Source organism: Ceratotherium simum, chromosome 38 (assembly GCF_057802395.1).
Source record: "Ceratotherium simum simum isolate JZ-2026a chromosome 38, ASM5780239v1, whole genome shotgun sequence".
Taxonomy (NCBI): domain Eukaryota; kingdom Metazoa; phylum Chordata; class Mammalia; order Perissodactyla; family Rhinocerotidae; genus Ceratotherium; species Ceratotherium simum.
The window spans coordinates 10176116-10200117 of record NC_141937.1 but is presented as its reverse complement, the minus strand read 5'-3'; the positions used below and the strand labels follow the sequence as shown (position 1 = coordinate 10200117).

The 24002-nt window shown below is 38.3% G+C and overlaps 1 protein-coding gene across 1 annotated transcript in view; it reads left to right on the top strand.

Moving 5' to 3' along the window:
• SNX9 (sorting nexin 9) overlaps positions 1–24002 on the top strand; it is a 104927-nt gene that overhangs the window by 66703 nt on the left and 14222 nt on the right. Inside the window, exons 6-12 of the mRNA XM_087425092.1 lie at positions 425–575; positions 4419–4503; positions 6552–6677; positions 6798–6915; positions 16787–16917; positions 20885–20988; positions 22251–22354. Coding sequence (XP_087281218.1) covers positions 425–575; positions 4419–4503; positions 6552–6677; positions 6798–6915; positions 16787–16917; positions 20885–20988; positions 22251–22354 — 819 coding nt within the window. The remainder of the gene's footprint in view (positions 1–424; positions 576–4418; positions 4504–6551; positions 6678–6797; positions 6916–16786; positions 16918–20884; positions 20989–22250; positions 22355–24002) is intronic.

Genomic DNA, 24002 nt, shown 5'->3' with positions numbered 1-24002 from the left:
TTAAACAATTCCTTTTCAGAGCTCTCTCATCCCGTTTGTCCTCCCCAGTCTTCTCCATGTAAAGGGTATTTGATCTGCTTATTTGCAAGTTTATAAAGCTAGATTTATCAGTGTATAGGCCTCCAGGAGCCTCCCTTGTGTAGCATTTTTATAGGCTGCATTTATCTGAAGTTACTTGGGCTGACAGCCCTCGTTAAGTTGTTTCTAACTTGTCTTTTGCACTAAAAGGCAGAATCTACAGTTCAAGCCTTAAAACCATCCATCTACAGAGCCTGTACCCTTCACGTCTACATTATATTCCGATACCACACCCATTTCCCCTTTTTCTAGTTGATTAGCCCAGTTGGTAGTTATTGTCAGAAAATTAAGTCATTCCATTTTCATTTTGTTTTTTTTCACTGGCCATCTTCTGTGGCACTTCTAGCAACTGGTGACGATGATGACTGGGACGAAGACTGGGACGACCCCAAGTCCTCGTCTCCCTACTTCAAGGACTCGGAGTCGGCTGAAGCAGGGGGTGCTCAGCGAGGCAGCAGCCGTGCGGGCTCCTCTTCCATGAAGCTGCCGCTTAACAAGTGGGTGTCAAGGAGTCGGGAAACGTGCAGTCACTGTGGGGGCAGATACAAGATCCGAAGAGGCTTTTTCTCTTTTCAAAGTTTTGGGTGTGATTTGGTCATTTTTTTTTGCATCTTAGCTTGCAAGCTTATTAAAAAAATTTTTTGTCATCTTAACGTGAAATATCTGTTCTATTTAATGATCTTCCAAGTACTGTTTTTACCTTATCAAATCCATGATATAGTAAGGTTTTATTGCTGATGTCGCAGGAAAGCTAAAAATAATAATAATAATAATAACTTTCTAACGTGTTTTACTATTTATTAATGTCAACGAATAAGAGGCATAAACTGCAAAAGAGGCAAAAGTTTATTTGGGGTCTCGAGAATTGCAATTCAGCAGACACAGACGTGAGTAGAAACTCACATGTGCCTCGAGGAAGACAAAGGAGGCAGAGGTTTATAAAGACAAAGGACACAGGCCCACAGAGTTAACATCGCACGGCTCGTGGTGGGTTCTGGCGTGGGGCGAGTGGACTCACCAGCCCACAGTGGGTCCTTGGGTTGTATCTAGGCACACTGGCCATTCTTGGAATGAGGAAGTGCTACAGACGTAACCTCTGGTGTCAGGTAAAGTTCAAATGTTCCGTTAACGTCTGGTGGTGGATGTGGTGTGCGTGCATAAGCCCCACTTCCTTAATGGCCTCCAGGCTCCACTTGAGAAGCCTTGATGTGTTAGTCCATTTTGTTATCGACGTCCGTGTTGATCATTTACCATATGCCATGCATTGTGCAAGGCAGTTCTATGCCTTCTCATGTGACCCTCACATCCCTTTGTGGTACATATAATCTCTGTTTTACTATGGGAAAAGCTGAGCCCAGGAGGTTAAGTAACTCCCCAAGCTCACACAGGTGGTAAGTGATCTGGTCGGGATTCCAGTCCAGCCCCTCAGTCTTCTGAGCGCATGCTCTCAACTACTGTGCTAATGTGTTTAAGACTGTTTCACTTAGATTTCTCTTAGATTTAAAAAAAAAAAAAAAAAAGTTTCAACAGTACTTGTAGATACGCTGCTTACAAGGAAAGCGTGAAAGAAAGGCTGGATGTGGACAGAGCTCTGTAGGATTCCTTATAGAGAGTTCTGGATCAGTCTGTAGTTTACACCAGTGTAGCTTGAGGGAGATACAATTTATGACTTCCATAAGAATCTTCAAATACTCTTCTGACAGCAGTTATGTTTAATACTTTTTCTCAGTGTTCCAAGTCTATGATTCAAAGCAGATAACAAGGAATGTTAACCTAGGGTCTGAAAAAAAATAATAAACATAATGTTTGATAGATATCTAGATATCAAGGTCTAGGTCTATATCTACATATATATAAGTTTAATGAGTCCTGCAAGTTCTCCTTAGTATGTTTAAATAGCATCAGGTGAGTAAATGAGTTATCTTTTAGCTACCCACTTTTCCTACCTCTGTCCATCCAGTTTCTTCCATTATGTATTTTCATGCTCAATTGCATGCATAATGAAATTAATTATTCATTATTGACTCTATCCTGTTTCTTAGAGTCAAATTTGAAGTTCTCAGTATGTCTGTAGTGATTTGAAGTTCTCAGTATGTCTATAGTGATTTGAAGTTCTCAGTGTGTCTATACATTACTCTCAGTTCTTCTTTAAACCTAAATGCAAAGTATATTTAAAACCCATTTTACTATAACATCTCTCTCAGATCCGTTTTGAAAATGAGGAAGCAGAGCCGCTGAGACAAATGACCGGCTGAGTTTTCATAGCTAGGAAGTGAGGTTCTGGCTGGTGCCCAGGCCTCTGATTCTGCCTTCCCGTGCTCCCCCTCTCTGCCCTTGCCTCTCAGTTGCTGTATGACCTTGGAGAAGTTAGATGACCTCTTTGAACCTCAATTTCCTCATCTCTAAAATGAAGAGGTTGGCTTTAATTAAGAATTCTTTCTGCTCTGAGGTTTCAGTCCAGGATGAAACCATATCAGAGGAGTCTTAATTTGTACCTCTGAGGAGTTCCTCTCTCTGTGCTGCTGGGAGCCTTTTAAAATCCTATGTATTTTTATTTAACTGGACTAATGTATAAATGACGCATTAATAACGGTTGTAAAAATTTTTTTTTAAGTATTAATACTTTTCAGCAGTTAATCCATTTTATATGACCACTGTATTCCAGTCATGGAACATAAACCTTATACTAGAAAAGGAGATTAGAAATTTAAGTGTACCTGAGCATTGTTAAGAATCCATCTTGGTAATACTCAATTAGTAAATTGCATTGCCAGTCAGTGGGTATTAAATGAGTGCATAGCTGGCCCTAGAGTTTTGCTGTGGTCCCTAAGATTGCCAAAAGACTTGTGAAATATCATTTCTGCACTCAGAAGCTTACCGTCTAGTCAAGGAGTTGTCACTGTGTGTAATTCCCAAATTTTTCCATCAGCACTTTCTACTGAAAGTGTAGGTTCTTTAATAAAAGTATCCCAGGTTAGCCCATTAATTCATTAAGCATTTAATATATTCCCATAACTCCTCTAGGTCCTGGAAATATAAATACTTTCTCTAAGGTACTTCTAGTCTGCTGTAATGTGTAAATGGATAATGGTGATTAAGTGTGATAAATTGTACAGCAAAAGTATACTCTGAATGTTGAAAAAGCACTGAGAAAGCTTTACCTGAGCCATAGGGAAGACTTTCAAAGAGATAATGGCATAATTAGAAATAATTTTAATTTATGAGTACATACTAGGCTCTTCACATAATCTTTTCATTTAATTCACTTATCACTTTAAAAGGTAGATCATATTGGTCCCATTCATTACACAAGGAGACTGAAGCTCTACAGGTCACATAGTCAATAAGTGTTGGAGTTGGAATTCAAACGCAAGGCTGTCCAGCTCCTAGACTCCTCTTTGTTCTCTCCTGTATGAGCTGTGTTTTAAGAATGCCTGGGAAAAAGGGAATGGAGGAAAGTCAGTCGAGAATGACGGAAAAGATCCTGGCCCCTGAGAGCATCACGTTGGCCTTGAACTTGGGATATGAATGAAATTGGAAGTGATGTAGCTGGTTTTTTGTAGAAATAAGATTTCTTTTGCTATATTAGGTATTTTACTTTCTGAAGTTTTTTTTCCTGATTATTAAAAAAAAATTCTAAAACCAAAATTAATTTTTTCTTCTTTAAAAGTGGCACTTTGGATGGCTATGCATTTATTCTAGCTTTTCTCCAAATTTAGAACTTTGCTTTAGATACAGATTTAATTACTGGAAGTAGCCAGGTTTATTATAATTTGGGTCTTTTTACTAAGGAGACTGGTTTTCTTTTGTGTCTCAGAAACTGGTTCTGAAGGCAATTCCAAAAGAAAATGGCACAAGTACTAATGAACAGTGTCAGCTTCCTTGGTTTAATTGTGGCCTCCTGGAGGGAGTATGTTAAAGGGCAGCTTTAACTTGGGTATAAAAATGCCGGTGTGTGGCCATTGCCCCATGTGGTCAGCTCACATTGGTATGCTGGGTACTTTCCCCTCCTGTGACCGGAGGGACATTTGTCTCGTCTGCCCTTCACTCTTCATGGGGTGAAAGAGTGTTTCAGATCCAGTTAAGCAAATAGAGTACCCATAAATATCATGCCTTCTGGAGTCACACTGGTCTCTTACCAGATAAAGCTTAATTAAATGACTAATTGGCCATTGAACAATCTGATTACGTTAGGTTTCATTTACCACAGTTTCCTAGTTCTAGTACATCTGAAAGACAGAACAAGGTTAAAACTGTAGTATTGAGTAAATGTAGACGAGAGCTGTAGAATTCTTATAAGGAAAGACATAAGACTCACAAACATTTATCTTCATGATTAGATTCCCTGGATTTGCAAAACCTGGAATGGAACAGTATTTGTTGGCCAAGCAACTAGCAAAACCCAAAGAGAAAATTCCTATCATTGTAAGTTTGTTCATTTTTGTCTGTTTGCTTTGTGTCTAATTAAGCTCCTTTATAATAGCTTAAAGCCAAGAGGGCTATTAGTCATTTGGAAAGCATTTTTGAACACATTTAATGCTCCAAATAACTGACAGTATGTGTTAGCATGTTAAGAGTACTAAAGGTAATTAGCATAAATTAATGCCTGTCATTATATTGTGTAGATATTCTTTATTTTTACCTTTCAGACTATGAGTGTTGAACCCACAGCACCCATAGTATATATTCTTTTAATGATTTTCCTTCTCTAAAGTGTCTTGAAATATTTTTTACATGCCATTTTTCTACCAGCCCTATATATTTAGCTGATAAACCCAATTCAAATATTTAGGTTTCTACATTGGCAAAGTACATGCGTGTTGTCAGAATAAGGTGCCTTTTCCACTGGTTGGTAATAGTCTTTCTTCCAGAAAACCAGCTGTCAGCTCATGATAAGAAGATAGCAAATAAAAGCTGAGGGTTAATGACACCATTAACATTATCTGTCTTAGAATAACTTGATCGTCACATAACATGACACAGGCTCTTTGGTTTCACCAAGATGTTGATTGCTGATAGATTTTTCTGTCTAAGCATTATCTAGCTCTATATTCCCAGATGAAATTCTGGAAAAGAGAACTGTGGCTATCTTCTGACCCTACTGAATTAGCCCTCTAGCTCTAAGATGGGAGGGAAGCCTTGAGTGTAATCGCCATGGATTCAAACAAGGAGGAGGAAACATCTGGTCTTATTCGATAATCTCTGGGTCCTGGGAAACTTGATAAAATTGCAAGAATAATACTGGATTTTTTTTTTATTACTTATGCCTATATCTTTGAAAAGCTTGGAATCCTAGAAACTTCCAGAGAGAAGGGCTATGACCAAGAGCCCCTCTTATCCTTCTTCCTTCAAAGCAAATTTGGGGTGATTATCTTCTGAGTGGTTAGATTGAAGATTGTTTTAATTTTTTTCTTTTTCTTCAGACTTCTTCGTAAATACTAGACATGTATCGTTGTTCTTTTCATTAAATTTAAAACTCCACAGAATTAAGAGCCCATAGCCCGGCCCTTCGGATTCTCAAAGGGGACTTTGTCACAAGCTTGATAGCGTTGGAACAGAGCTAAAGGACCCCCCAGTGTTTGAGTTGTCCCACAAGCTTTACGTAGAACTGGGCCCGTGTACCCTATAGGCAGGCCTGCCTGCGTGGGCTTCTTCCGTGGAAAAGGAAGCTGAGAAAGCAATCTAGTCTTCAGAAAACCAAGAGAAAGCAGAGACAGTAACCCTACCCACTAATAGAATGTGACCCCGTGGATACTGGGTCCTCGTTGATCAGAGGTGCCTCTTGTGGTCCCAGTCACTGCGGGAAGTTCCCCAGAGGCTCCTCTTAAACATTCCCGCTCTGCAGCTTTCAGAGAGTTTTCTGGATCTGGGCTCCCTCTTGGGGAGTCATAGTGGCTTGTTGTCAGAGATCTCTTTCGTCCCTTATTAAATTCTCTGGGCCCCCGGCACCATCCTGAACTAATAACCTCTGAACCCACCCGCTTTTTCCTCCTGTCACCTTTAAAAAGAATTAGGACTGGGGACACAGAAAATGAGAGTAATTGTTGAGAAAGTGTGATGGCAATTTGACTTTGAGACATCCAAGCATGTAATTTTTTATTTCACAAACTATCAGTCCAGGATAGATTGGCAATATTTTAAAACTAGCCCTTCATCACATAGAACTAAGACAACTGGACTAGAGAGAGAGAAATTGTGTTTCATTTAGCACTCCCCACAGGGGAGGGAAATAGGCATCTCTTCTCCATGGCCTGAGATGCCCACATGGGGAGCAGAAGGGTTCATCCCAGCAAGTGTGTTCTTTAAGTAAAACCTCAACAGGAACGGAGAGCATTTATGTAACTTCTCAAAGAGGAGCAAGAATGACCCTCCAAAGGACTTCTAGTCCTAAAAAGAATCATTTGATGACTTACATCAATTGTATTACTATTTTTCCATGTAACAAAATTAACTCTTCCTGGAACGTTCTGTAGGTTGGAGATTATGGCCCAATGTGGGTTTATCCTACCTCTACGTTTGACTGTGTGGTAGCAGATCCCAGGAAGGGCTCCAAAATGTATGGTCTGAAGAGCTACATTGAATATCAGTTAACACCTACTGTAAGTATCCGAGTTATCAAAAACAAAATCATGCTTGCATCATTAGTTACAATTTGATTTTTTCTTCATTTTCTATAGTTGGCATTGGTAACTTGTTCTTGTCTTTCCCTTATTTTGTAGAACACTAATCGATCTGTAAACCACAGGTATAAGCACTTTGACTGGCTATATGAGCGTCTCCTGGTCAAGTTTGGGTCAGCCATTCCAATCCCTTCTCTTCCAGATAAACAAGTCACAGGTGAGTGTGTGTGACAATGAACTCAGGATGACAAGGAAGAAGGTCCACCAGAGTATCCTAATGTAATCAGTAATGGCGTTTTCCATCCTCTGGAGGAGCAAGACGCATGAGTTTGGAAACAGTGGCTAAATACAGCAATATCGATCGTACATGTATTTGGACATTACCTAAACACCTAAGAATGTTGCATAAAATTTTCTATCAGAGTTCTTGTATACATATCTTGAATTCTAGCGAAATCATTGTGTCTTTATTGCTACATTCTTTCCTATAGAAGAAATGTGTGAATATTTTAAATGTAAAAAATGACACCTGAGAGAACAGAAATGATCCAAATAGCTAAAATGGAGACAGAAATGACCCAAAAGATGTAAACATGGTATGCAGTCCAGCTGTGTCATTTTCATTAGAAGTGTGTAAACATCAGATGTAGAAGCCGCAGGGCTTCTGGGGGTTAATATAGGCAGCTGCCAAGTTTTCTACTCACTTATTTGGGTGACTATTGATATTCCAGTGTTGTTATTTATCATTGATCATTACCCTCTCCCTTTTCTTGTTTGAAGTGGCATGTGTCCCCCACCTGGCTGCCCCAAATCATCTTCTGGTAACTAATCCACAGTGAGACCAGAGTGCCTTGTAAATGTGCAGGTAGAATCCGATTCTGTGTCAGTTTTGAGAACTGTCATTGATTTCTTTTGTCTCCGGCCTAGTGTAGAACCTGGAATATTAGTGCTCAAGACTCAGTCTGTTTGTCTTGGAATAAGTGTGTAAAGAAGCTGAACTTTACTAAAGATTAGAAAGGGTTTTAGTATTTGTAGCTAGAAAATTTCAGATAAATGGAGCTTGTGAGTATAGACAGGAAGAGATCAAAGATGAGAGTGGGTCTTAAAAGTTCAGAGCTTTCTTAGAAAGGCCTCTAAGAGAAGTGCAAGAGGCATCAACAGGCTGACCCCCGTGAGAAGAAACGTGGGATCCGGGAAGGAAGGGTTCTTTCCTCAGAGGTCAAGGGAGGCCGGAGAGGGTCGAATCCTCACTCAGCACGAGGTGAGATCACTAGTTGAGGGAGGGACTGAGAATTTTAAGCAGCCAGATGGCAGAGCTAATGCAAGACATTTTCAGTGTTGAGTTTGTCCCTGCGTGCGAGGTGTCACATGGGCCTGGACAGTTCACGTGTGCCTTCTCTATTCAGAGACGTTAACCAGGCTTTGCTCAGTGCAGCTGAGAGGGGAATGTGAATGTGATTCTGAAGCTTGCTCCGTTTACAGTATGAGATGTGGACCAACTCATCTTCAGCTACAATTAGTAACCTTAGGAGAGGGAAGTTACTCTCCTTAAAACTTCACTTTGTACTTTACTTTGTTTTATGTTTATGTTTCCTTAAAATTTTTTGAGATGGAAGCTTTTGTTTTTAGAGAAGTTGTTTTGATTTTGATTTTTTTGAAAACTTTTCAAAAATTTCAAATGGTCATAGCTGAATGGGGAGTGGGGCTGCATGGCCAGGTAGATGAACCCATCCTGGCCTCGTATGGGGGCCTCCCGAGCAGTCGAGGAGCTGGGCAGGTAAGTGGAAGCCACACCAGGGCGGTGTCGACTGCCGCTTCCTTCCCCTCAGAGGTGTCACCGTACCCCCAGCCCCATGCCCGGCCCAGATACTCACTATCCTTCCCCTCTGTCATGAAGTTGCTTTAAATCACAGCTTTCTTTTTAAAAATTTTAGCTTTCTTTCCATGAAAACTTCAGTTCTGCCCTTCTCCATATTTTCACATTTCAATCTGTTTCCTGAATTTTATACTCTTCTGTATCAACTTGATTAGCCCAATATGCACTCCCTAGTGTTCAAATAAATGGATTAATGAGCTGTTTTAGGGTTGTGGGGATTTCTCATATCTTTTAGGTTTTAACGCATTGTCTGAGTCAGATAACTCAGCACCGTTTTAAAGCATCATAGAGTCACGGTCTCCTCCCGTACTGAGGTTTGTTCTTTAAAAAAAAAAGTTCAGACCTGAAGCTGGGGGATGTGATAGAAAAGCGAGAGAGCAGCAGCCCTCAGTCGGAAGAGAGTTGGGCTTTGATTCACTGGCTGGGATGTGTGCCGAGGAAACGAGAAAGCACAGAAGCCGCTTTATTTCCCCTCCTCGTTTGCCTCCTGCCCGTGGTCCCCACAAGACGTGCTTATACAAACTCCCCTCTCACTGAAATCCCGGAGAAAAGAAAACGGAATGCCAAGTGGATGACGTCATGACGTTTCTGTGGACTTGATAATCACTCCATGAACACTTAGAGCTAACGTTTTTCATTTGTTCATAGATTTTGCTCTTTGTGAAATAACGCTGAATGAATCTGGTTTTATTCCGGCGCCAAACTGGTACATTCACATACTTTCAAAAAAGTGAAAACCTAAATCAGGCTCGTTGAAAATGAGGAAGTGGAAATCCCTCCTTCTCCCTTTTTTCTCATTCTCTGGAACCTGGTATGAAAATCTCACCAAGCACAAAATAACATCTGAAGTCATAGTTTGGAAATAAACCAGTGATGTCAGAAAAATTTTCAGGAGGGATAAGAATCACTAATTAATTAATTTCGACCAATGAGTAGGTTGTGAACTCTTGGTCTCATTCACTTGCTTGTAATGGGGAATTCAGTATAACCCAGGTCCACGCTGACTCACTGGGTCTTTTCTGTCCAGGAGGTGGGTCATCTTCTTTCCAAGGGGTGTGACTTTTTTTCTGCATAGCTTAAGTTTATGTAGTACTTTACTCCTAGTAAACGCAAAATTTGAAGTGCTTTAATATACAGCAGGTGTCCAGACCATCTTGCTGTTCAAGTGCCACATTTTTAGGTTATGAGGTTTTGATATGTGGGTCGATAAGACTCTTCTTGTTAAAAGACTTGTGCTTATTTGTACTCATAATTTCTAAAGGAAAGTCCAGGCTGCGTTTTTTAAAATTTATTTTTAAACTTACATACAGTAAATTCACTCCTTCTAAGAGTTTTGACAGCTACCATTGCAGTCTTGTAACCACCACAATATTCAGGATACAGAAAGTTCCATCACCTCCCAAAATTCTCTAGCCCCTCCCCCTCGTCCTAACTCATGGCAACGCTAGTCTGTTCTTTGTCTCTATAATTTTGCCTTTTCTAGAGTATCATTATAAATGGAAGCATATGGTGTGTAGTCTTTTGAGTCTGGCTTCTTTTACTTAGCATAATGTGTTTGGAGGTCATCCATCTTGTTGTGTATATCAGTAGTTTCTTTTTATTGCTGAGAAGTATTTCAATGTATGGCTATATCACAATTTGTTTATTCACTCACTGAAGGACATTTGGGTTTCCAGGTTTTGGCAATTATAAATCTGCTATAGACGTTTACATACAAGTTTTTGTATGAGCATAAGTTTTCATTTCTCTTTGGTAAATACCCAGAAGTGGAATGACTGGGTCATATGGTAGGTATATGTTTAATGTTTAAAAAATTGCCAAACTGTTACCCAAAGTGTCCGTACCATTTTGAGATCCGCACCAGCAATGGGTGAGCGTATCAGGGGCTCTACATCCTACTTGCATCCTACTTGCACTTTTGGTAATGTCAGTTTTTCTTTATTTTAACACGTCTAATAGGTATGTGGTGGTATCTCATCATGGTTTTAATTTGCATTTCCCTAATGACTAATGGTGTTGAGCACTTTTCATGTATTTATTTCACATCCATATATTTTCTTTGGTGAAGTGTCTGTTTACATCTTTTGCCTATTTTTTATTAGATTGTTTTCTTATTGTTGAATTTTGAGAATTCTTTATATTTTCTGGAAACTAGTCCTCTGTCAAATAATGTGATTTGCAAATAATTTGTCCCAGGTGTGGCTTGTCTTTCTGTTAACAGTGTCTTTTGCATAACAAAAGCTTTTAATTTTAATGAAGTCCATTGTATCAATTCTTTCTTTTCTGGATTGTGCTGTAGGTATGGTGACTAAGACCTCTTAACTTAACCCAAGTTAACCCAAGTTCACCTTGATATTTTCTTCTACAAATTTTGTAGTTTTAGGTTTTACTTTTAGGTCTGTGATGCATTTTGAGTAATGTTTGTATAAGATGTGAGGTATGGTAAGGTAGAGGTTATGTTATGCATCTGGGTATCCAATGGTTCTAGCACTATCTGTTGGAAAGAGAATATCCTTTCTCTGTTGAATTTCCTTTGCATGTTTGTCAAAAATCAATTGACATGTTTGTGTGGGTTTATTTCTGGACTCAGATTCTGTTCTCTTGATTTGTGTGTCCACCCTTTTACTAGTACCATGCTGTCTTGATTGGTGTAGCTTTATAGTAAGTCTTTAAATCAGGTAGTGTGAACTTGGTTCTTTTTCAAAATCGTTTTTGGCTATTCTTTTTCTTTTACCTTTCCATGTAAATTTGAGTCAATTTGTAGATATCTATAAATAATCATGCTGGGATTTTGATTGGAATTGCATTGATTCTATAGATCAATTTGGGAGAATTGAAATCCAAGAGCATGAATATGTCATATTTGATTTTAATTAGTATTTTGTAGTTTTCAGCATACAGATTCTGTACATATTTTGTTAGATTTACGTGTAAGAATTTCATCGGAGGAGTTCTGTTGTAAATGGTACTATTTGTTGTTTAACTTCTGTTTTCCATTGTTTGTTGCATCTAGAGATACAGTTGATTTTTGTGTATTGACTTTGTATCTGCAACTTTGCTAAACTCACTTCTTGTGAATTCTTTGGGATTTTTTTAGGTAGACAATTATGTCATCTTGGAATAGAGATGGTTTTATTTCATTCTTTCCAGTCTATGTGCCTTCTGTTTCTGTTTTTTCCTTATTGAACTGGCTAAGACTTCCAGTATGATGTTGAATAGAAATGGTGAGAGCAGACATCTTTGCCTTGCTCCCAATCTTAGGAAGGGAACATTGTCTTTCACCATTAAATAGGATGTTAGATAGGATGTTAGCTGTATGGTTTTTTGTAGATGCCCTTTTATCAAGTTAAGGGACTTCCCTTCTATTCCTGGTTTGCTGAAAGTTTTCTACTTGAATGGATGCTGAATTTTGTCAGATGTATTTTGTGCATCTGTTGAAGTAATCACATGGTTTTTCTTCATATGCTGAACCAGCCTTGCATTCCTGAGATAAACCTCCCTTGGTCATGATGTATTATTCTTTTTTTTGTATTACTGGGTTCAGTTTGCTGATATTTGGTTGATGATTTTTATGTCTATGTTCACAAGAGTTATTGGTCTATAGTTTTCTTGTAATGTCTTTGCTTTTGGCATCAGGGCAATGTTGGCTTCATAAAATAAGTTTGGAAGTATTGCCTCCTTTTCTGTATTCTGTAAGAGATTATGTAGAATTGATATTATTTCTTGCATAAATGTTTGATAGAATTCACCACTGAAATCATCTGGACCTCGAGTGTTCTTTGTGGGAAAGCTTTAAGTGTGAATTTCCTAAATAGATATACGACTACTCAGGCTCTCTCCTCTGCCGTGAGCTTTGGGAGTTTGGGTCTTTCTAGGAGTTGATCTATTTCATATAAGTTGTTGGGTGTGGGTTCAGAATTGTTCATAGTATTCCTTTATACTTTTAAGGTCTGTAGTGGTATTCTGGCTCCTTCATTCCTGATTTTGATAATTAGTGTCTCCTCTCTATTTTCTTGATTTTCTCTCTTGTTTTTCTCTTTTCTATTTCATTATTTTCTGCTCTTTTATTATTTCTCTCCATCTGTTTGCTTTGGATTTAATTTGCTCTTTTTCTAGTTTCTTAACATGGAAACTTAGATTATTGTTTTGAAACCTTTCTCTTTTTCTGTTACAAGCATTAAATGCTACGAAATTTCCTCTTAAGTACTGATTTAGCTCTGTCTCATAAATTTTAATATGTTGCATTTTCGTGTTCATTCAGTTAAAAATATTTTCTGATTTCCCTTGTAAGTTCTTTCACCCATGGAAATATGTTTAATTTCCAAATATTTGGGCATTTCTCACATTTTTTTGTTGTTTGATCTCCAATTTTATTCTGGTGTGCTCAGAGAACAAGCATATTCTGTATAATTATAATCCTTTTAAATTTATTGAGACTTTTTTATGGCCTATCATATGGCTTGTCTTGGAGAGTGGTCCATGTATGCTTCAAAAAAATATGAATTCTGCAGCAGTTGGGTGGAGCACTCTATATATCTTGTCAGTTAAGCTGAATTGGTTGATAGTGTTGTTCAGGTTTCTATATCCTTGCCAGTTTTCTTTCTAGATCTATCAGTTATTGAGAATAAGGCATTGAAATCTTTCACTATTTTTGTTGGACTATTTCTCCTTTCAGTTCTGTCACTTTTTGATTCGTGTATTTTGAGGGTCTCTTCTTAAGTATAGATTCAGTTTGTAATTGTTGTATCTTCTTGATGTAGTGACCCTGTTGTCATTGTGAAATGTTCCCCCTTGTCTCTAGTAAGATTTCCTGTGTTAAAGTCTGTTTTGTCTGATATTAATATAGTCACTCCAGGTCTCTTATAGTTACTATTTGCATGGTATGTCTTTTCCCATCCTTTTACTTTTAATCTGTTAGTGTCTTTGAACCTAAGGTATCTCTCTTGTTGGCAGTATAGTTGGATCTTGCTTTTTTATCAAGTCTGACAATCTCTGCATTTTGATTAAAGTTTTTAGACCATTCTTATTTAATATAATTATTGCCCCAGTTAGATTTACATTTGCCATTTTGCTGTTTGTTTTCTGTGTGTCTTATTTGTTCCTCTGTTCCTCCTTTACTGCCTTTCTTTTGTGTTAAATATTTTCTAATGTGCCATTTTAACTCTTGTTTTTAAAGTTAAATTTTAAAAGTTATTTTCTTAGTAGTTGCCTTAGTAGGTATAATATGCATCTTTTTATAACATCACAGTGCACTTTAGATTAATCTTAACTTAATTCCAGTAAAATTATAGAAACTTTTCTTCAATGTAACTCCATTGCCTTCTCTCTTTTTATGCTATTATTATCATATATATTACATCTATATATGTTACAAATCCAGCAATATAGTGTGATAATTATTGCTTTCTACACTCTTATGTCTTTTAAAGAAGTTTAGAGAAGAAATGAGAAAAAATATATCTCTAGTGTCTTTTATATTAACCCACATATTCCTGATGCTCTTCATTTCTCCCTGTGGATTCGGGTAATTTCCTTTTAGCCTGAGGTAATATCCTTTTAGCCCAAAGGACTGTCTTTAATATTTCTTGTAATGCACGTTTGCTATCAGTGAATTCTCCCATTCTTTGTTTATCTGGGAATGTCTTTATTGTGCCCCTGTCTTTGAAGGATAGGTTTACTGGTTATAGAATTCATGGCTGATAGTTTTTCTTTCAGCATGATGAATTTCTTTCCATTGCCTTCTGACCTCCATTGTGTCAGATAACAAGTCAGTCTATTCTGTTGATCACACAAATACATACATTCACACCCCTCCATAAATTATGAGTTGTTTTTCACTTGGTGCTTTCAAGATTTTCTTTTTATTTTTGTCTTTCAGCAGTTTGATTCTGCTGTATCTTGGTGTGGATATCTTTATATTTATCCTCCTTGGGATTTATTGAGTTTCTTGGAAGTATAGATTAAGTCTTCCATCAAATTTGGGAAATTTTTCCTCATTATTTCTTTAAATATTTTTTCTCTTTCTTTCTCTTTTCTCCTTTGGGGTTTCCCATTGCAAGTATGTTGGTGTGCTTGATGTATTCTGAAGTTCTGTTCATTTTACTTAAGTTTTTTTTCTCTCTGTTCTTTAGATTAGATAATGTCTGTTGGTTTATCTTCAGATTAACTCATTCTTTCTTCTGTCATCTTGAATCTGCAGTTGAGCCCCTACAGTGAATTTTTATTTTCACTTATTGTATTTTCAAATCCAAAATTTCCATCTGATTCTTTTTTTATAATGTCTCCTTCCTAAGAATCTCTGTTTGTTGATTCCTTATCATATTTTTCTTTAAGTTTTTAAACATGGCTTCCTTTAGTTCTTTGAACATATCTATAGAAGCTGCTTGGTCTGCTGTTTTGTTTTTGTCTGCTAAATTCAACATCTGGGGACACTTAGAGACAGTGTCTATTGACTGCTTTTTTTCTCTCAGTATGGGCCATATCTTGATGTTTTTTTTTAATATCTCTTAATTTTTTATTGAAAACTGGATATTTTAGAGAATATACTTTAGCAACTCTGGATTATGATTTTTCCTCTGTGAAGGTCGTTGTTGTTTCTGCTTTATGTTTTTGTTTGGTAAGTAACTTGCCTGGGCTAAATCTCTGAAATCTACCTCCCCTGCAGCGCAATTATTTTTTGTTTTTCTTTTTAAGTTTGGCTTCCCAGGGTTCACCCCTGTGTCTCTGTAGGTTGGTGGTAAGCCTGCCTCAAGCCAGGAAGTCTTCTGTCCTCTGCTGGTGGATCTGTATGCGGAGAGGGGAGTGCATTCAAAGCTCAGGTCATTTTCAAGTTAGCCCCGGGTTTTACTTTCTCGTGCGCCCTTTTGTGTCTCCTTTATGTGTGCGTGCAGCCTCCGACTTGGCCAGCAGTGTGTAGCTGGCTGGGACCCATGTAGTCTCCACTGTTTCTGCTCTCAGCCTCAGCCTGGATTATGCTTGGCTCAACCATGCAAGCTTGGCTAGTGGAGCTGTTAGCCCTCCCTGTTCCCCAGCCTCTGGATTGTCACAGCCACCACCACTGAGCATGGGCATCTCCTACCGCTCCAGATCAAGAGAGCCTCCTACCTCACCAGGGAAGCTGCAGCTGCCGATGTTCACAGCCTGCTTCGCCCTGGCAAAACCTCCATGTCTACAAGCAGAGGGTGGGGAGATGCAGGGGCACAGGGAGAAACGGGAGCAGCCCCAGGCCAGAACACCACGGTTTTCCCCTGTTCTTGCCTGAAGTTCAGCAGTTTTGCAAACATAAACACTTCTCAGATGGCTGTTTGCCTTTGGTTGATTTCCAGAGCACTGGTTTGGTGGGTTTGCTCAGCTTTATAGTTGCTTTTCAGGAATAGAATTAGGTGATTGCCTTACTCGACTTCCATCTCCAGAAGGCTTTTTTAACTGATAGTGACTTTGTTTGGTAGGCTTATAAAAATTCTCAGTACTCTTTTGATGTTTGGTATGCTAAGCTGATTTTCTACTTTTAAAACAGAATATCACCCATTAAGCTCTGTTTTAGAGTAGTCATAAGTTCTGGGATAGCTGCTTTCATTATTGCATTCATGGAAAAATTGCTTTTTCTATTTTCAGTTCAAGTAATTTAAAAAACAAAAGAGAGGAAAAAACTATAGCCCTAAGTTACTTTTCCTAGATACTGATTTTAAATTTGTATATCTGAGATGATATTGCGTTTGGACACATTTTTATACGTATAGAAATTTCATGTACTTTGTGAGAATTACTTACTAAATTCCACTCTGTCACCCCTTTCTTGCCCATAGTGCTTCATATGGCCACACAGGAACTGGCATAATGTTAGTTTATGAGGAAGAGAGTGTTTCATATTGAGATAAACTTGCTTTTAAGTTTGTTGAGTACCTTAGAGATACTTGAAGAAAATAGCACTTTGAGGCTGTGATTATTCCTGTCACAATTAAAAGGTTTGTTAATTTGTTAAATTAGAATTTCATTCTGATAAACTAAAGAGTCTATTGTATCTTTCCTGTGGGTCTTTGAGCATTCCCTGTGTTGGTTGTTTTTAGGTTAGTGAAAAATTACCATGGTTTACCTTTTACTAAATAACTTCCTACAGGTACCCAGCAGCAGCTATCTAAACGGCTTTTCAGTTGTAGTAACAGTAATTCATTTTAGATTAAGTTCTACGTCACTCTGGGCCTGTCTCTTGCAGGTCGCTTTGAAGAAGAATTTATCAAAATGCGCATGGAGAGACTGCAGGCGTGGATGACCAGAATGTGTCGTCATCCAGTCATCTCAGAAAGTGAGGTTTTCCAGCAATTTCTAAATTTCCGAGATGAAAAGGTAAGACTTTTTATTATGTTAATGTTAGAGGATATTGAGAATTGTCACATTCACACCAATTTTATGTCTGAAAGGAGTTAAAATTATGTTGATTAGTTGATTATTTCTCATTTCCTCCAAAGATAATGAAGAGACTGAAATCTAAATCCCAACCGTAGGAAATTAGTCATGATTTGTGAAAGAACTGCTTGCTAGAATGTTTCCCATAAACTGGGAGGAATGGATTGGCCCAGAGTGGGGAGTGGTTGAAGGATACGATAGGGTGAGGAATGTTTTCATAGATGCTTTTAAAAATAGGATAAACCCCAAACCATGCAGGGTATCAGCATGAAGTGAGGGAAATTGAGCGAATGATTTCTTATGATCACGTTTTAACCTTAAAGTATAATAGAGTTTTGAAAGGAAAAGTGGATTCGGAATTGAATCGTCCTTCCCAAAGCCAAATTGTTGTTCTAGAACTGTGGTTGTGAGTCCAGAGTAAATGCTGATCTCTGTCTGCCCCCGTGGGTAGTCGTTCTGCCAATAGTCATCTGTTCTTTTGAAAATCAAGAAAAAATTGGCTGTGTGACATCTGATTATTATCTGCTTTGGAAATAGTTTTCTCTCTCAATAAGCTTTTACTGTACTTTTTATTTTATCTTTTTATTCTCTAAAGATATTTTCTCCATAATTTCTCTCAACAAGTATTACGTATCTTAGGAAACAGTCTAAAGAATAAAAGCATTAGTTAGCTCAGGTACCACCAGCAGATATGAAATATATTATGATCCTAGAAAAAAGTCATGACATCCTTTTCATGTTTGATCAGATAATAGAGTATTCTATACCTTGTTGGAACTTGCAGAAATTTACTTGCTAAACTTCTTTGTAGTACTTTTCCCTTCGTAGAGTGAACACATTTACAGTAACAACCGTAACTATTAGGGCTCTGTGTATGTTTACGGGTGTATGCATGCACGTAACATAGTTGCAGTATTTGGGCCTTATTTTGAATTACTGTCTATTTCTGGGATTGATGGGCTCGTTTGAATGTGTGGTGCGTAACTGGGCCGGGAATTAGAAAACACTGAGGTGTTTCAGCACTTCCTGGTGAATTTGTGTGTCATGGATCTAGCCTTGCAGGCTGCTCTAGAAAACTCTAGTTTTTCTGGTGAGATGTGATATTCAGTCACAGTGTGTCGTGTAGCCATACAGTAGTGAAACAAGGTTCTTCGAGTTCTGTTAAATCAGTGTTGTTACTTTGTAGTAAAAAATTAATGGAACTCAATCAAGGTTTACTGCCTAACTGGGGCTTGAACAAGGGTTTAATAGTAAGTCTAGACATTGGCTTTTTTGGTGGTTTTGATATAACAGAAAAAAGAAAGAACTTGGAGTCAGGGCACTTGAGTTCTAGTCTTGGTTCTGCTTCTAACTACCTCCGTGATCTCAGCCACAGCATTTAATCTCTTGGCCACAATTTCCTCTTCTGCTAAATGACAGTGTAAAACTAGATAATCACTAAAAACTGTGATTCTGTGGTCAGTAGAGCTCATATAGATGGATAGACGTAGAATATCCCAGAGAATCTACAGAAAAATGCTTAGAAATAAGTGGTTAGTAAGATAGCTGGATACAAGACTTTGCATATTTATATATGAGCAATAAACAAAAAGGAAAGTCTAAAAAAACTGTCATTTACAATAGCATCAAAAATATCAAATACCCAGGAATAAGGATAAGAAAATGTACTAAAATATCTACGTAAAAAACTATGAAACGTTGTTGAGAGAAATAAAAGACCTAAATAAATTTTCCAATACTGCTTCATGGATTGAAGCACAGAAAAAATGTCATATGTAGAAAATCAAAGTGCTAAGAATAGCCAAGATGTTCTTGAAAAAGAAGGAAGTGGCAGGAAGACTTAATTGGATATCAAGATTCTTTATAAAGCTAAAGTAATTTTAAAAGCATAGTCTAGGCAATAAGGATAGACAAACAGACCAGTAGAGCAGAATACAGTGGACACTTGGTTTATGACAAAGATGGTGCTGAGTACAGTCGGGGAAGAACAGTCTTCTCAATAAATGATGTTGGGTCAATTGGATGGCACCATTGGGGAAAAAGGAAATTTGGTCACTACCTCACAATAATCTGTTGATATTGGTATTGTGGTTATGTTTTTAAAACATGGCCTTCTATGTTAAAGAGATATAATGAGATATTATAGGTGAAAGGATATTATGTCTGAGATGTCTATTAAAATAAGCAAGAAAAAATAAAAGGATGGAGGAGAGTAGATAAAACAAGATTGGCAAAATGTTGATAATTGTTGAAGCTGAGTCTGTAGGGGTTCATTATACTTTTCTCTCTACTTTTGTATATGTTTGAAAGTTTCTATTGTATAAAATTAAAAAAAAAAAATCAATTCCAGATGGTTTGAAAGTGTAAATGTGAAAGGCAACACAATAAAGCTTTTAGAATGTAACATAGGAGAATATCTTCACACCCCTACAGTAGGGAAGGATTTCTGAAATAAGACACAAAAATAACTAGCCATACAGGAAGAGATAGATAAATTGAACCACATTAAAATTAAGAACTTCTGTTTATCAAAAGAAGCCATTAAAAGTGAAAAACAAGCTAAAAATGTGAACATATATAACCAACAAAGGGCTGGGTTTTAGAATATGTGAAAACCCATACAAATACATAAGAAAAATAATCAACCCAGTACAAAAATAGATTTGGTACTTCACAAAAGAAAGTATCTGAATCATCAACAAATGTATAGAAATGTACTTAATCTCATTAGTAATCAAGCAAATGCAACTTAAAACCACAGTGAATACCACTACACACTCACCAACATGGCTAAAATTAGAAAGACTGACCATATCAAGTGTCTGCTTGAGATGAGTTGCTGCTGGAACTCTCACACACTGCTGGTGGGTGTGAAAATTGGTAAGACCAGTTTGGAAAACAGTTGGGCATTACCTACTAAAGCTGTACACTTTTCCATCCTAGGTATATACCTAACAGAAATATGTACACATTTACACCAGGAGACGTGTACAGAGCAACTTTATTCATAACTTGGCAGGGGCCAGGAGTGGCTGCCAGTAGTAGAATGGATAAGTAAATTGGGGAATCGTCATACAGTGGAATATTATACAGCAATGGAATGAGTGAACTACAGCTAAAACAACAATGTGGGTGTAGCTCTTAAGCACAGGTTGAGCAAAAGAAGCCAGACACAAAAGAATGCATAGCATAGGGTTCTTTGCTAGTTCAGAAAACTAGCAGACCTGTCGTTTAGGGACTCATGCTTAGGCGGTCAAACTCTAAAGAGAGGTAAGGAAGTGATAACCATAGAAGAGAGGACAATGGTCACCTTTGTTGGGGAGGGAAGGGGTAGCGATTGGGAAGGGGCATGAGGAGCTTCTGGAATGCTAGCTCTTGGCTCTTCCTTGGCCTTGGTGGTAGTTACACAGGAATTCACTTAGTGAGAATTCATTATTGCACTGTGTGTTTTTGCTTTGGTCACTTTTCTGTATACGTATGTATCTTGCAATAGTATGTTTTTTAAAAATAGCTCTAATGTTGGTTCCTATCTTGTATTTTAGAAAAGCTTTAACCTTCTTTTAGAGAGCAGTTAACCTAAAAATTTGAGGCACTTTGTCAACCTTCATAGGGTGTGTTTACATTCACTGTGTTTCTATTGGTACGCATTGGGAAAAGAAAAGTGGCTGAATGACCTCGCTCTGAAGGACTTGGGCTCATAGGACCGTTGTGCAGTGACCTGTTCATGTACGAGATCGTGTTTGAGATGTATGGCATTTGGCCCATGGTACAGAGGGAGATGGCGTGGGAGCTGCTTCCTGAAAGTGAGAAAAATAAAGATGATCAGTGAGCCGATTCTATTGGGGAATTTTGAAAGACCAGTTTGACTCTGCTCTTCGCTGTAATATCATAATGTTCCTATTTACAGGAATGGAAAACTGGGAAGAGGAAGGCTGAGAAGGATGAGCTGGTGGGAGTTATGATATTTTCCACCATGGAACCAGAGGCACCTGACTTGGACTTACTAGAAATGTAAGAGATTTTGGCAAACTTTCCTTCTCTCAAACTGTGTCCACCTCCTTTGCGTACAGGTTTTGGCCAACTACAACTGGAATTCAGATTGTCGGATTGGAGCGTATGAAATGAGTGGGGTTTGTAGTCAGATGAAAGGAAGGCATCATTTGTACATGAAAGCACTGTCTTTCTAACCATAACATCAGATTGAAGTCTGCTTCCTTTTTACCTTGAAGTCAGTGATTTCATAGTTGGCACAGTGGTTAGTAGTTATTTCCAATAAAGTATGCCGAAACAAAGTGGCCCAGAGCCAGCTAACACCCACATAATACTCAACAAAGCAGAAATTTCTTTGAACATTGCCTTGAAAGAAGCAGTCTCGCCTGCTTTTCTGTGTTTTTTTAATCTGTTGTTTTTAATTGTGTAATCTTTTTTGTAATGTAGGCTTGGCTGAAAATGTGGAGTAGTTCCTTTTCTATGTAAGGACCAGCAAGAAATCTTGGGTGTTTTTTTTTTTTTTAGAAGCTTTTTTCTTATAAAATCATTGCCTACATGTTACCAAAAATACAGACAAGAAAAAACCCTGCAATCTTCCAGCTACCCAGAGAGAAAATCAGTGTTAATATGTTGGCCTAGGTCTATGGTCTTCCAAACCCTCCTCTGTATATATGTATCAAAAGGAAAAATTTTTTAAATAAAAATGACCTCACACTATGCATTTTGTCTTATAATCTGCTTTTTTCATTTAGGAGTATATTGTGATGACTTTTTCAGGTTCATAAATACTTTTTTACGTCCTTAAAGAACTGGTACGTTCAGTATCACTTAGATGCTTGTGCATCTGGGTTATTTTCTCTGACTCATTAAAGTACTTGCTGGAATGAACGAACAGCTACCATTAGCAGCTCACACTGTGGTTTTATAGAGTCACTGGTACCTTCAGTGATCGAATTTCACTAAATAAGATGTTCAAGAAATGATTATTTTATTTACTGTAGAATAATTTTAGTTAAAAGTCACAAGGAATTGAGGTAGAAAGGAAGCAGAGTTAAAATATAAATGGCAGATTTTTAAGTAGTTCTTTAAAAACCTGAATCAAGCCTGTTTTTATGACTAATTAGTTGAAAGGCCATTGTTATAATGCAAGAAAGCAAGCACCTATGGTTATGTTTGGTGTGAGTCTCCCCTCCACAGTGATTTTTTCTCCTCTTACACCTCCCCCTGTTGGGACGTTTGCTAGCAAAGTCAAGGACATGTCTTCTTGTGTTTTTGCCCCACAGAGAACAGAAGTGTGATGCTGTGGGTAAATTTACCAAAGCCATGGATGATGGTGTGAAGGAGCTGCTGACCGTGGGCCAGGAGCACTGGAAGCGGTGCACAGGACGTAAGTGCCGTCCTCTGGTGTTTGGAGGGGGCAGTGCAGGCTCAGCTGCATGACCTTTGCTCACTGGGGCACCGCACCCCTCAGACAGAAATGCACGTAGTGAACCGGAGTCTTGTCACTCCCGTAGCTCTGTGATGAACCTCACTTCTCAACCCTAGAAAACGCTTCCACAAAGCCAGCTCAAGAACTCTCATAAAAAACACCGTATTCACCTAAATATTTCCAGTTATTTGGGGTTTGTAACCTATGGAAAATTCATCTTTTCTGCATATTTAGAGAGTGCTTGTGGTTATTTTTAATCTTAGAATTTTACTTTTTAATCTTCATCCATTTGGGAAAATGTTGTATGTTTGACTAAAGCCCTAATTTTGGGGAAAACCCAGTACAATTGGTAGTAGAAAATATATAAGAGGGTCAGACTAGGAGTAGGGCTGAGGGGAAAGAGGCAGTGGCAGCCCCAGCTTTCCCCGCTGTTTCCATGTCCTCGAGAACTTCGTGTCCCCTCCTCCCCTTCATTTGTAGACTGTCATTCTGCTGGACCATGTTTTCCTGTGCTCCCGGAACCGTGCAGCTCTGTTGTCAGGTAGCCCAGGGGAGAGACGTAGTCCAGGGTCCAGCTGTGGGGACCACGCCACAGCGTGCTGCCCCCTTACCCCTGAGGCTCAGAAGGCTGTAGAGAGGCCGACCACTGCTGCGGTAGATTCACACAGATACCGTCGACTGCCTTAGAGTCCAGGAGGTTCCTCCCCTGTGCATGCAGCCATCCTGCCCTTGCTGCCAGCACAGCCTTCTGAGTCCCAGAGAGAAGACTGAGCTCTAGCTGTGGATCATCCGCATTAGTCTCTGGAAAAAGAGGCACTGCTAGTCGCTCACGAAGAATTTTCTGGCCTTCAACTCATATACCCTAGAGGAATACTGGTTGTGGTCAGTTATTTCTTAAAAATAAAAATGCTTTCTAGTTTGAATTGTAAAAGTAATACATACCCACCTTTAAAATATATCAGTACTGTGGTACTCAGCATATGAAGGAGCTTAATTATCTGTTTTTGTAAAGATTTTTTAAAAGGTGGTATTTTTCTTCTAAATAAGGGAAAAGAACTAGAATTTTGAAGTCAAAAAATAATTTTAATGAACAAGAAACTGAATCATGGAGTGAGTTGTAGATGAATTATTAAAATAGCAAAGCCAAGTTAATAGCAATATTAAGATCTATTAAATCCAGACCCAAAATCGAAGCCTTATATCAGGAGTTGGCAAACCATGGCCTGCTGGCCAGATCTGGCTTGCCGCCTATTTTTGTAAATAAAGTGTTATTGGAACACAGCCATGCTCATTTATTTACGTACTGTCTGTGGCTACTTTCCTGTTACAGTGGTAAAGTTGAGTGCTTTCAGCAGAAACCTGTGGCCCCACAAAGCCTGAAATATTTGCTGTCTGGCCCTTTGCAGAAAAAAGGCCATGTCTTACGCTGAATGGCCCTCTACCATCACATAATATATCAGCAAAGTCACTTGTAGTGTACCAATCTCTCACGCTTGAGGGCCCGACACCAGGAATAATCACAGTTACTCTTTTCTCATGGCAAAGAAATATGATGCTGTGTCCTAAATGCAGAACTAAGCCTGAAAAAATAGTATATACAAATGCA